Source organism: Euprymna scolopes, chromosome 9 (assembly GCF_053919585.1).
Source record: "Euprymna scolopes isolate OS-2025 chromosome 9, ASM5391958v1, whole genome shotgun sequence".
Taxonomy (NCBI): domain Eukaryota; kingdom Metazoa; phylum Mollusca; class Cephalopoda; order Sepiida; family Sepiolidae; genus Euprymna; species Euprymna scolopes.
Window position 1 is genome coordinate 135,587,280 of NC_136490.1, and position 14,458 is coordinate 135,601,737.

Here is a 14,458-nt window from a genome sequence, read left to right on the forward strand (position 1 = left end):
TATGCAGTTGGATTAGGGTTAGGGCTTCATGCAGTTGTTGGGTTACACCTGGGACCTGATGGAGTTATTGGATTAGGGCCTCGAGTAGTTGTTGGCTAGAAACTCATGCAGTTGTTAGGTTACAGCTTGAGTCTCATGTAGTTGTTCGCTTTTAAGTTATGGATGGAAAGTTTTGTGACAGTTATCAGGAGCTTTTGTCGTAAACGCATTTAGCCATTAACTGACATAGAGTATAGTATTGAAAATTACAAAAGAGGCGGGGACTTTTAGGTTATATAGGCTGGCCCACGTGACCTGTAGGACGGTAGTTTACCTTCTTCTCGGTCCTAATGATCGTTAAATGGAAAAGTAACTAAAATCATTATTGACCAATCAATGAGTGTTTTATAAATTCCAAAATAATTAGGGTTACTTAATTGATACGTTGAAAATAATGGGATTTGTCGATAGAAATATTTAGACGACCCTATGAACACGCCAACAAATTCCACACCCCTATTAAAGGGGACTACAATAGTAATGCAATACTGAAACATCACATAAAATATATAACAAAAGCGTTATTGATTTTTAGTCAACTAATTGTACACTTTTTTTTCTTTTCTTTTTTTTTTTTGTCAGCTGGTCGCATTTGGTGCCGATTAACTGTGGACTTGACACCCGAATCCGCTTTGGCTGCCTCGTTCACATTCCTATCGAATCAGAGTCAATCGCCGAAGGGGACCAGTAGCAACGAAAAAGACAGAAGCCCGGCGGTCGGAACTGGTGCTGCTGGTATGCACACATCGAATGCTGTTGCTACAGGGGTGGCGGTGCCGGCGGCGTCAGCGACGGTCAAAAGAGAAGAGACAGAAACTTCGAAACATGCCATTAACCTACCTGGTGCCAACACAGAGATACCTGTCTTCTCAGGTGAGAATCAGTATTCATCTCTTTTTGTTTTTGTTTTGTTTTGTTTTTGTTTTGTTTTTTGCTGATTTTACGTTTTCCTCCTCTGTGCATTTATTTTACTCTCTCTCTTTCTCTTTTCTCTCTCTCTCTCTCTCTCTCTCTCGATATATATATATATATATATATATGTATAATTATATGCGTACATATGTGTATATGTATATACATACATATGTCTTTCTCTGCCTCTCATATATATGTGTGTGCATATATATATATATATATATATATTATGTGCATATATATATGTGCATATATATATATATATATATATCCATATATTATTTCTTTTACATAAGGAATAATATGTCGCTACACATTCATAAGCATGTCTCGGTCAGCCAATTACTAGTAACTAAAGACCTCTTCCGGCGATATTGCTTATACAAAGCTTAGTCCGTAACCTATACGAAACAAGCAATATGGGCCTGAAGAGGTCTCTAGCTACTACTAACTGGCTAACCGAAACATGCTTATGAATGTGTAGCGACACATTAATAAAAAAAATTAAGCAAAACAAATAAAATATGTCTTGTTCTACTTCGGTATTGAGCACTCTTGTATTTATCGCGTTAAAATTCATTGATTATTTTATCTTTGGAAAATATTAATCTGGAATTATATATATATATATATATATATATATATATATATATATATATATATATATATATATATATATGCTAGTTGATATGTGCGTCCATTTGACCAATATAATTCATAAAAGATATTGAAATTTATTTATGTCAAAACTTCCCCTGATATTTTCAAGCTTATAAAAGGTTGTTGATATTTGTCATTTGAATTCAATGACCAGCACCACCCAAACCCATCCGCATGAAATTCATTCCGAACCCAGACTGAAATCAGATAAGAAATACCAAATATGTTAACGAGGCAAGTTAATAGAGGTGTTAATTGGTGCTGAGGAGAGTTAATACTCGATTGATTTCACATGCTTCGGCTGAAATCGGCAATGTCAAATTGAGATAAGCTACCTATATATATATATATATATATATATATATATATATATATATATTCGTAAATATATTCACAAACATATCCCCCTTCTCTCTCTCTCTCTCTCTCTCTCTCTCTCTCTCTCTCTCTCTCTCTATCTATCTATCTATCTATCTATCTATCTCTAGCTCCCAATCTATATGTCGCTAGCTCCCAATCTATTTTGTGTGCGTGTGCGTATGTGATTATAACATGTCCTCTTCTTAAGTTTCGTTTTCTTGTAATTGAAATCACAAACTGCCACCAGCTTAAAATGCATTACTTTTTATGCAAACAAATGAAACTCTCAGAGAATCAACAATATCTACATTGAAATTTCGTATACTAGCTTTAAAGTTAGGAATATTCACAGTCATTTAGACGGTCGAGTTTCGATCCTAGTTTTAGCCACTTGCTTGTCTTGCCATACTAAAGAGCTGAGTTATAGTGAAACTCTCTCTCTCACTCTCTCTCTCTCTAAATGCATATATATACATATATATATATATATATATATATATATATATATATATATATATATATATATATATACAGCGAGAGAGAGAGAGAGAGAAAGGGCGAAGTAAAAGTTATTCTATGTATTTTGTTGTTTTTATGCGCATATTATAAACATATATAAACACATCTCTCTATATCTATATATCTATCTATCTATATATATATGTGTGTTATATATATATATATATATATATATATATATATATATATATATATATATATATATATAATCTTAGAGCCATTCAGTCGCTAGATTCAGCCACTCTGATGAGTCGTGGACGACGAAACACGTGTCAGTGGATAATTATATTTTAAAAATAATATATATGCCGCTCCCCATTAAAAAGGGGGTGCCAGATTGGTCAATGGGAAAATTATTCCCAACAAGCATTTAGGTAAAAATGCACTTTTGTATAAATACTTGAATTCATTCAAGAAAGTATCGCTAACAAAAACAACAGTATAGTTCCATTCAAAAATCCCTATATTTATTTTTCACGCAAAACAGCTACTCCAGTATGTTAAAATTTTGGTACATTTTTTACAAATCCGTTTCGTTATGCAGAAACAAACAGTGATTATTGCCTCAATACCGCTTTTTTTTTTCAGTACATATACTCTTCAGAAACATTAGAATTTTTTTTTAATGCATGACGATATAATGTTGCAAGAAGAAAAATAGTCCATAGAAGATTCCACATCGTTTGTTTGTTCTTGCACAGGATCGGTCGAAATTATGTGCTTTTGAAAGAAACATTTTCGTTTTTTTCAAAAGTCTTTTTGTATTTCTACACATTAACACATAAGAAATAAATACCGAAAAGATATAAACATTCATATATTTTTCGTATTGGCATTTTATATATATATATATATATATATATATATATATATATATATATATATATATATATATATATATATATATATTCAAAATTGAAACAGAACCGAATTACGACAGTCACAATTAGCTCTTCTCTTTTGTCGTTCAACTAGTAACAAAATATTAAAATGACTTACTTATTTTAAAAGAAATGGAAATGTATTCTGATGGATTTAATTATTTTTAAATATATTTCTTTTAAATTTCATGTTGTTTCATGTTATTGCTTTCTTTATTTCAATAAATATTCAATTTATTGAAAAGTAAAATAATATCTATTCTATCTATCTATCTATCTATCTATCTATCTACTTTACTATTATATAAAATAACTTTGTCTGTGCATGTCTGTGAGTTGGTTCCCTATGGACTCAAAAACGGGTGGGTCGATTTTTATGAAATTTCGAACGAAGGTATTTTATGTGCCTGGCAGAGTTCTTGGATAGGTTTTGTGTCGAAATGTTTTCGATAAGAATCGATAGTTGAAATAATCCGATGAAAGAAAAACAGGCGATTTTTACCAAAAGAAACACCTTACACAGCCTAATATCACAAGCTCTTTTGAGAAGTTTTATTATCACACAAGCCGAAAGGACCAACATATAAAATCAACAGTAGGTTCTTTGATATGACAAGGGTGCGTTCAAAATGAATGTTTCTGTTTAGGGCTCAACTGAAGCATGATACTTGACTTTTGCGTTTTAAACTTTAATTCAAGCTATTATACATAAAAATAATTTTATAAAATCTGCTGTAGGTTCTCTACAGTGCAATGTAGACTACAATATATTGTAAACTTAGTTACTGTGAGAGACATGTGAAGTAGAGCAGGCAATCAATCGATTTGATTGAATAATGATTTCATCGATTTTGATAACAATAAAAATATGGAGTGTGAAACATTCGTTGATCATCATTTAATCCCGGGTAACGTCGAGTCACCCTGGTAGTATATATATATATATATATATATATATATATATATATATATATATATATATATATATATAAGTTTTGTAGAGGCGAGAAACACACGGAAAGTGACAACGTGAGTTTGTTAAAATAGATATGCTTAAATGTTGTCCGCATCCCCCATTTGTCGAAAGAGTTAATTTGCCAATATGCTAACCAATTGTTTTGTGTATGTTTTTCAGCCCTTATATATCAGTGCCCGTACTGTGGTGTGCGTTTTAGCAAGCCAAGTACCTTAGAGGGCCATCTACTCTATTATTGTTCGAAGAAGCCGCCCCCTTCAAGTTCTTCCGCCATACTGAGTCCAAACGAAACGGCAAGCAATAACAACACACCTGCAATCAACACTAAAAAGAGGGAACGCAACTCGAGTACAGGTAAGTTCTCGTCCCGTTTCAAACGATAAGATGTGCTCTTTCTTAGTGTATCCTTTCGTCTCTTTGTCCACATAGTCTAAATCTGTTGTTTTCCTGAGTTTTATCTATTTTAGCTTTAATGCAGTTAATTTAGCTTTTGTTATTTACTCACTAGGAGTATTCACACAAGATTGCTATTTGAGAACAACTTGTGGTGTTTCGTGGAGTCTTAGTGAGAACAAGTCTCCCCAGACTTCCAGTACTCTCCACCGCTTTGGATAACCTTTGCAAAATAATTTGTGTTATCGCAACAGCCGCTTACCATTGATTTATCGTTGTCGGGGACCATTGGTCTTCACTGGAATTAGAGTGACAATAAGCCCCTTTGCACATCTTTCCAGTCCACTTTTCACATCTTTAGTGGAGATCTGACTAGTGGTTTTTCTCCTCGGTCTTCCCCTCCTCCTTGGCCCCCATTAGTTCTCGTAGTCGTTGTAGTAAAAGTTATTACTTAAAATCATAATATTCTTTATTCTTATTTATTTTTTATTATCTATATTGTTATTGTACTCACTAGGAGTTTTCACGCAGGTCATAATAAAAGATTTTTTTCTGTCAACAGCCTGTATCGTTCCCTGGAATATAGGTGAAAACACGTCTCCCTGGATTTCCAGTATTCTGCATTTTTTTCAATAACTTTGCAAATGAATTTATGTTATCGCAATAGCCGTTTACCATTGAGTTTTCGCTTGCAACGACCATTGGCCCTCACTGGAATTTGCGTGGCAATAAGCCTCTCTATGTCCCTGTCCTCCTCGCACTTATTCAGTGAAAGTATAGTTAGGCTTTCTTGCCTCAGTATTTCCATCCTCCTTGAACGTTCTCGACTATTTGTTGTGGTAGCAGTTAATGCCGGTACTATTATTTTTTTTTGGGGGGGGGGGTAGATAACTTAGAAGAATACGGTTTCAACGTTCTTGATTCCATGTGGTGTTACTTTATGTTTTGTTTGCAGATTCGATATGTTCGATTAGTGTTTGTAGTTCATGTTTATTGGTTTCTACATTCAAGGATTTTCATTAATATTTCAGCCGTTTTCATTATTATTATTCATTGTATCTTCTCAGCCATCTTCCTGATTCCAATCTCTCCCATTATTTTTCAAAGTTTTTCAGGTTTGTCCCTAATGCTCTTACTATTATTGCTGTTATCTTGACTTTCTTCATCTTCCGTGTGCCTTTCAGCTCTCTGGCCGGTTCTGCATATTTGCTTCTCGCTTTGATATTCAATCTGTGGTCTACTGGAACTACGAAATATACGATCCGGCAGGACTTTTCCTTCTTGTTAACTATTATGACATCCGGTTTTCTTGCTCGGATGGATTTATCTGTTTGCACCTCCTCCATGTCTCATAGTTATTTTTTTTGGTTTCCGTTTTCAAGTACTGCTGCCAGTTTCTGCTTTTACCATTTGTCTGGATGTTCAAGATGCAGTTGTTTGCAGAGTTCCCAGTGTACGACCTTCCAAACTTGATTGTGCTTCAGCGATTAACCTTTTTGTGTTCAGCTTTATGTATTTTTCTAGTTCTTTGTGTGCATGTGTGCGTCATTTACAAAGTATTCTATGCAAAGAACTCCTCTTCCTCCTTCTTTCCTTTTCACATAGAGTTGATCAGCATCATCCTTCTCGGTGTAGTGCATCGTGCATGTTAATAAGTTTCCTGGTTGAGATACTTCAGTTCGTTTTTGTCCAGCTTATGAACGGTCCAGTGTATCTTACTAGTGATACTACCCATGTTTTTGTACCTTTTATTAGGTTCCTACGATATAGTTTAGTTTCTAAGAGTTTTCTTATTTTTCTTAAGTATTTTTTTTACAATTTTCTCTTTCATTTCTACGATTTGATGGTGTCTGCTTCCAAAACTACCAAATATTTGTAGATGCCTTGTTCGCCTAGTGTCCTCATCTCTGATTGACGGGTAGTTGCATATCTTCCGTTGCCTAAAGTTTCCGCCTTCTTATAAATAGTAGTGCGCACTTTTCCATGTCGAATACCATTTGAATATCATGACTGAAGATTATGGTTGGGTTATTGTACTCTTTACTTCTTTTTTATTTCTTGCGAAAAGTTCCAGGTCGTCCATATATATTAGGTGGTTCATTCTTTCGGCTGCATTAATAAACTTGTATCTGGCTTGGCATTTATTATTATTATTATTATTATTATTATTATTATTATTATTATTATTATTATTATTATTATTATTATTATTATAATATGGGATTGAACCTAATAATTCACTCCCATCCGTCCGTTCGTCTGTTTGTTTCTCAATAACCACATTTTGCATATTTTTTAATTTTGCACAAACATAAGTCATGGTGAAAGTAATTTTTGTCAAAACGGATTTTCCAAGATAAATCTGGTTGCCTTTCCGTAGGGGGAATTATAGGGGTAAAACTGTCTCCAAATCTTCCGTCCGTTTGCACTTTTCTCAATAACCACGCCTTAGAAATTTTGGAAATTTTGCACAGTCATGGCGAAAGTAAATTTTTGCCAGAACGGATTTTCTGTGATAACTCTCGTTGCAACACTAGGGAGCATTATATACATAAAATTGCCCTTTAATCATTCCCTCATAGAGGGGGGACTCGCATGCTCGGCGTTATTAAAGATATTAATAATTATTATAATAATAATGATATTATTATTATTATTATTATTATTATTATTATTATTGCTATTATTATATCATTATTAAATGAATTCATAATTATTATGATACTATTATTACTATTATTATTATTATTATTATTATTATTATTATTATAAACCTTATTATATTATTATTAAATATATAAATAATTATTATAATATTCTTATTTTTACCGTTTATTATCATTATTAACATTATTCCTGTTATTATCATACTTATTATATTATTATTATTATTATTATTATTATTATTATTATTATCATTGAAGGCATCATTAATTATTATTATTATTATTATTATTATTATTATTATTATTATTATTATTATTATTATTATTACTTTTTTCTTTTAAGGTTCGGATGATGAAACCTCAAAGAAGATTCGACTGGAATCAGAACAGCCTGTATCCGAGGCCGATGAGTCCGACACGTGTACAGAATCTGGGTCACCTCTTCCCAAGGCAATCAAAACGGGTGAGCTTTACCAGTGCCCGTGCTGCTCGTATTCTGCGGAAAAACTCTCGGGACTCAACCGACATCGTCGGATCCATAACAGACCATCAAAAGAGTCACAAGAAACGCCGCCAAAGTCTGTCCTCAAGTCAGAAACCTTCTGCAAGGAATGTAACATTCAATTCAGCTCTTTCAATACGTACAAGGGACACAAAAAGTTTTACTGTGCCAGACGTAATAAGGAAGTGCCCGGTGAAGGGTCTCCCGGCGCTCTCAGCAAATCAGATGAGGCTCAAAGTCCAGTGACCTCTCTTGCTCCCGTCACACATCATATCACTAGCATCCCTTTCCATGTCACTGCCAATTCGTCTGTGCTGTCCACCCAGACGGCCGTCATCATGGCCGCTCCGATCCTCACACCAAATGGTATGCCCAGCCTTGCTTTCACAGTACCCACGGTAATCGTCCAACCGGTGGTCACTTCTCCTAATCTCACCCAACCAGTCCAGGCACACCAGGCTGCCATTCCTGTGTCCAGTTCGAGCAAGGATCAACCGTTAGACCTAAGCACGAAAAAGGAGGACGGAAAAGGAGATGAGAAAAATGTTGCTGCTCGAGTTTCTCCAGTTACTTCTGAAACGTCCGAGACGAGAAACCATGTGAAAGAGGAACCGGTTGATGTGACCGGACGGAAATCAACGTCAGGGAACTCATCTTCGTCGTCAGTTCCTCCTCCGACCGCTACTTCGACCGCAGCAAGTGCACCGGGTAACCCCTGGCCTCCAGTGGAAACGTCGGTTCTTAACCAACTCTTTAACCAGTATCCCCACCAACCAAAACAGATCATTACATCGCCAACAGGACAGGCACCTGTATCGACCAACGTCAGCAAATGCCTTGAATGTAACATTGTTTTTTACAAGCATGAGAATTTTGTAGCACACAAACAACACTACTGCGCCAGCCGACGAGCAGTGAAAACCTCACCTCAAATCTCTCCAAAATTGTCTCCACGGGAAGCAGATGCTGCCTCGTCAGTAGCTGCCGCTGTGGTTGCAGCCGCAGCTACGACTTCCGCAATTCGAAGACCGTCACCGGAGCTCACCAGTCGGCCGTTGTCGTCTTCTGTGGGTAACGAGGAAAAACTTGAGGTCATCAACAGTGCCCCAAAGATAGCCACTCTACCCAGTGAAGCTGTTGAAAAGGGCAAGACGAATGTCAGTTACTTCTGCGTCCCGTGTAAGATCAAATTTAGTTCTGCGTCGACCCTGAAGGCCCACAAGGATTATTATTGTCCCCACGGCAAGAACAGCGAACAATCGTTGATTCTCTGCAAAAACGACAGTGTTTCGGAAGGAAGCTGTAGCGAGGCCGACGACAACTCGCTGGAGGAGAGTTTCTATACGTGCACGCACTGCTGCACGTCTTATACATCGTCCAGATTGTACAGGCACCATTACTGCCCGGCCAACATGCAAAACCCGATGGTGCGATGTCCTCACTGTGATTACGTGGCCCCAACACAGAATAAACTAAGCGAACACATGAAAGCTCACGCCACGTCCCGAGGGTACAAATGCCTGCTGTGTGGCTATCGTGGTAATACGGTGAGGGGTATGCGCATGCACGGGAAGACCCACACTGATAGTGGGCAGGAGTTTAGCGAGAAGCACGTTCTTGAAGTGGAAGAGCCACCCGTGCTGCCCGTTTCCTACAAGAACGGAACCTCAGAGGCGTACGGCAGTATGGACGTGGAAGCCGAACTAATCCGATTAAAAAACGAACCCTACAAGAGACGGAGATCTCGGAAATCATATGAGCGGATGGACATCCCCAATCACGAGTTACTGCATGCTTGTAAAATTTGTGGTGAAACCTTTACGGATCTGAACGCATTTCAAATACACAGTACCATACACCAGACGACGCCGATGGCATCGCATAATATCGCCCGGTCAAAGTCCATCGTTAATGGTAAACACATGGATGACCACCAACCAGATATGCGGCCAACAAATGATTTTGCCGCGACCAGCAGAGTAGAACTTAGCGCTTCTTCAGCACTTCCGACCTCGGCAGCAACTTGCGGGTCGTCTACTTCCGTATATCTTTACAATGACAGTATGGACAGCAAAGCATCTCTCAAGTATATTACTGAGAAAATAGATTCGAGTTCAATTAAAAGCACCAAGCTGACCTCTGCGGGCTCTCCCTCAAGGGCCACAACTCCTCCACCGGCAACGGCTATGCATTTCAAACAGGAAGCCGATGCCGATCCGAAGATTAACAATGCTAACTTTTCCCCGAAACGTCTCCATCGTTTCCAGGAGACAGAAAGCCCCAAACACGCCACGACCTCGGCCAGCATTTCAAGCACAATCCCAACGGAATTAGAAAAGACTGCTACCTCTTTAGGGTCCACGATTCATATAAAACCAGAACCCATAGATAGAGGTTATGATAAGGCTGAAAACGGGACCGCCGCAGTCAATAGTCCTCCACTAGCCACCCCGATCGAAATTAACATTAAAAAAGAAATAGACCAAGCAACCCCTTGTGAAAGGAAAGAGACTATGATCCCACAGCCATCCCTCCAGGAGGGGGCAAAAGTTCTTTCACATTCCAAAATGGAAATCCCTAGTCACTCCCTCTCTCCTCCTCCTCCTTCTACTCTTCCAGTTCCTTCTTCTCACTCACCTTGTCCTACCTCCCCGTCTTCATCTTCTAAGACTGCTGCGTCAACTACTTTCGCGACTACGACTTCCGCCACAGCCTCTTCCTCCAACACAACCCCCCTCTATGTATATAATTCTCAGTATTTGCAAGGGGAGAAAACTGATTCTTCGAACAATATGGCCGAACCCCAATTGTCCAAGTACTGCCAGCAATGTGATATTAGCTTTACGTATCTGGCCACATTTTTAGCCCACAAAAAGCACTATTGCAGTGCTAGATTGCCGGAAAATAAACCCTCGGTCACGGCCTGAGATTTTTATTGGTTTATAAAAACAAATATCGGCAACTTAAGAAGATATAGACTTCTTTTTTTTTAACTTTTTTCTTTTTGAAAAAAAAACAAACTTCTTTTTAAAAACAAAAGAAACAATTCATTTTTTTTAATCGAAAAAAGAAAACAAAGAGAGAGTTGTACACGTTCTTGGTGCATTCCCATGGGAAACAAGAAATATATAAAAAAAATAATAAAAGCTGTTAATATTGTTTTATTTCTTTTTAATTTTATTTTATTTTTTAATTTAATTTTTTTTTTCAGATTTTTTGTTTTTTGCAAAAAAAAAACCCAAAACATTTGAAAAATAAAAACAAAATTTTGTTTTAAAAATATATATTCTATAAAAGAATACAGATGACTACAAAAAATAACTCTTACTACTTAAAAAAAATAAATAAATAAACGAAATACGTTCTGTCAGTCCGTCTGGCGGGCGGAAAAGAATGATCCAGTCCAGTGTGGTTGTTTCTCTCTGCTCAAAATGAAACACCACAAGCAACAGCAACAACCACACATTTTACAGCAATAGACAAAATAAAAACATTTTCCCTTTGCAAGAGTCACTTGATTTTTTATCTCTTTCATTTTATTTTTTTTATTATTATTAATAATGTGTGATTTTGCTTATCTACGAACAAAATGTGTTACGCCGTCCTGAAAAGTACTTCTTTTTTTTTCTTTTTTCTTTTTTCTTTTTTTTTTTTTTTTTTTTTGAGAATCAGACATTCCGCTTTTATACTGACGGATGACACAAATAACCTATAAATTTTTGTGTTTGTATTACAATCCACAGACGTACGAAAAAGTGATATAAAAATTAAACAATATAACAAAAAAAAATGTTATCCAAGGCAAGATAAGTTACTCTTCTACCTATTTGGAAATTTTTAAATGGTTTTACTCACCTTAAAACGTTTAATCGGTTCAGAAATCATATTTATCGATACAGGTAAAAATAAAAAAAATAAAAAAAACAAATAGCGGCGAGCTGACTGTGATATATAATATTTAAAAAAAATGAATTAAAACTAAAAAATTATACAAAAATACTGTTCGAAACCAACCCAACAGATGCAACCATGACATATATTGGATAGGTTTCTAACAGTATTTCTTAGAGTATTTCTAAATAATTTTTCCAAACTTTGCATATTTAGCAGTCTGCTCGTCAACATTTGTCTATTTCATATACATAAATACACACTGCATGATTTTCGAAGCGATTAAACGCTTTATAGTGAGTAAAATCACTCCAAACATTTCCAGAGAAAAGTAACTTACTTTGCGTTTGATAATATTTATTTGTTATATTTATTAAATTTTACTAATTTTCGTCTGTGGATAGTAATCCAAACCTAAATTTTCTATTGAACACGCACGCATACACGCAAACATTAATGAATACATGCACAAACACAAATGCATACACACAATCCTTAATGCGTACACAGACAAACACTGATGCATGCACACACAAACACTAATGCATACACACCCGAACACGAATGCATTCACACGCAAACACTAATGCATACACACACAAACACTAACGCATACACACACAAACACTAATGCATACACACACAGACACTAATGCATACACACACAGACACTAATGCATATACACAAATAATCACGAATGCACTCACACACAAATACAAATGCATACACACACAAACACTAATGCATACACACACAAACACGAATGCAGATACACAATAATTACGAATGCATTCAGACACAAATACGAATGCATACACACACAAACACTAACGCATACACACACAAACACGAATGCATACACACACAAACATTAATGCATACACACACAAACACTAACGCATACACACACAAACACGAATGCATATGCACACAAACACTAATACATATGCACACAAACACTAATGCATATGCACACAAACACTAATGCATTCACGCACAAACACTAAGGCATACACACACAACACTGATACACACACAAACACTAATGCATATGCACACAAACACTAATGCATACACGCACAAACACTAATTCATATGCACACAAACACTAATACATATGCCCACAAACACTAATGCATTCACACACAACACTAATGCATACACACACAAACACTAATGCATACACACACAAACACTAATGCATACACACACAAACACTAATGCATTTACACACAAACACTAATGCATACACACACAAACACTAATGCATTTACACACTAACACTAATGCATACACACACAAACACTAATGCATACACTTCATATTCAGCGTTTTTACAGATTTTCTAGTGGATATATTTGCACACTCCATTGTGTCGCATTGTACAATAGCCTTCGACCAACAGAACTTTATAACTTGATGTTAGGTGTCTCTCACTCTCTACTCCTGTATGGCAGAACTTGCATTTATTGTTATTGCTGGCACCACAGCATCCATTATGATTATGAAATTCCTTCAACTATCTATGTACCTAGCAAACGAAGAAACATACATGTTGAGTGTGTGTGCGGTTTTACGAAGGAATCACCGCTTATCAAGGTCCGTATAAGGACAGAGGTTAATAAGTGTGCAGTCGCCACTGAGACAGTGGCGTAGTGATGCTAGTTAGTGGGGTGTGCGTAGATTTACGAGGGAGTCATCATTTATTAAAACCTGAAGGCCACTCGAGAAAAGATATTAATGAGTGATCGTCAGTGGCGTGTGTGTGTGTGTGTGTGTGTGTGTGTGTGTGTGTGTCTGTGTGTCTGTGTGTGTGTGTGTGTGTGTGTGTGTGTCCCGAAATAACGTATACACCTTTTAAACTCGTTATAACTCGTTCATTTTATCGGGTTTGAGTTTGCAAACAAGACCGACAAAAGAAAGAATGAAACATATATATATATACATTCACGGATACTGGCAGTAGAATTATCAAAAACATAGAAAATTAAAAGGACATAAACATTAAAAAGGAAAAAGACTTCGATATATAAGGCAAAAAGTCTGAAAGAATTTTATAAAAACTGAAAAGAACAATCAAGGGAGAATTTACACAAGTCTTGAATAAATGGTGCAGGACGTTTGTAGGTAAGTTTTATATTAAAAATTGTCTATTTTTTATGCCAAAAAGGATTCTTTCAATTATCCGTTCTGTTTGCTTTTAAACTTCAAGTTTGCATGTTAATGATAAAATGATTATAAATTAGCAATAAAAAATAATATCTGTAAATACCCCACACGATGGTATTTTGACGTTTGTGAAAATATATGCACATATTACATAGACTTTTACGGTAATCTAAAAATTGAAAATAAAAATATATAAAAAAATTAAACAAAAAACATCAACTGTATCAGTAAATATTTAGAGATTTTAGAAAAACCAGATTCGTTAATGTATATATATATATTATTCAATTTCACCCCAAACAAGTCACAGCGCCACTTTGAAGTAGGGGGCTACTATCGGGGACATAATTTGCGAGGGCATTATGAAGGGAGATGAGTAGCAAGATGTTTGTTCACATTACACTTGAACTTCTGCATATCAGTACAGTTGGGAAAGCAGAATCCCGGAAGGGAGTTCCAAAGACTTGCAGTTCTGGGGAAGAAATT

At 36.1% G+C, this 14,458-nt stretch overlaps 1 protein-coding gene across 2 annotated transcripts in view; it reads left to right on the plus strand.

Annotated features, from left to right (window-relative positions):
• Window positions 1-11,075, plus strand: part of LOC145284852 (uncharacterized) — a 281,510-nt gene extending 270,435 nt beyond the window's left edge. For both annotated transcript variants that reach the window (XM_080133846.1, XM_080133847.1), the window contains exons 4-6: window positions 622-912; window positions 4,510-4,704; window positions 7,753-11,075. In XM_080133846.1, coding sequence (XP_079989972.1) covers window positions 622-912; window positions 4,510-4,704; window positions 7,753-10,838 — 3,572 coding nt within the window. In that variant the 3' untranslated portion in view covers window positions 10,839-11,075. The remainder of the gene's footprint in view (window positions 1-621; window positions 913-4,509; window positions 4,705-7,752) is intronic.
• The last annotated feature ends 3,383 nt before the right edge of the window (window positions 11,076-14,458 follow it).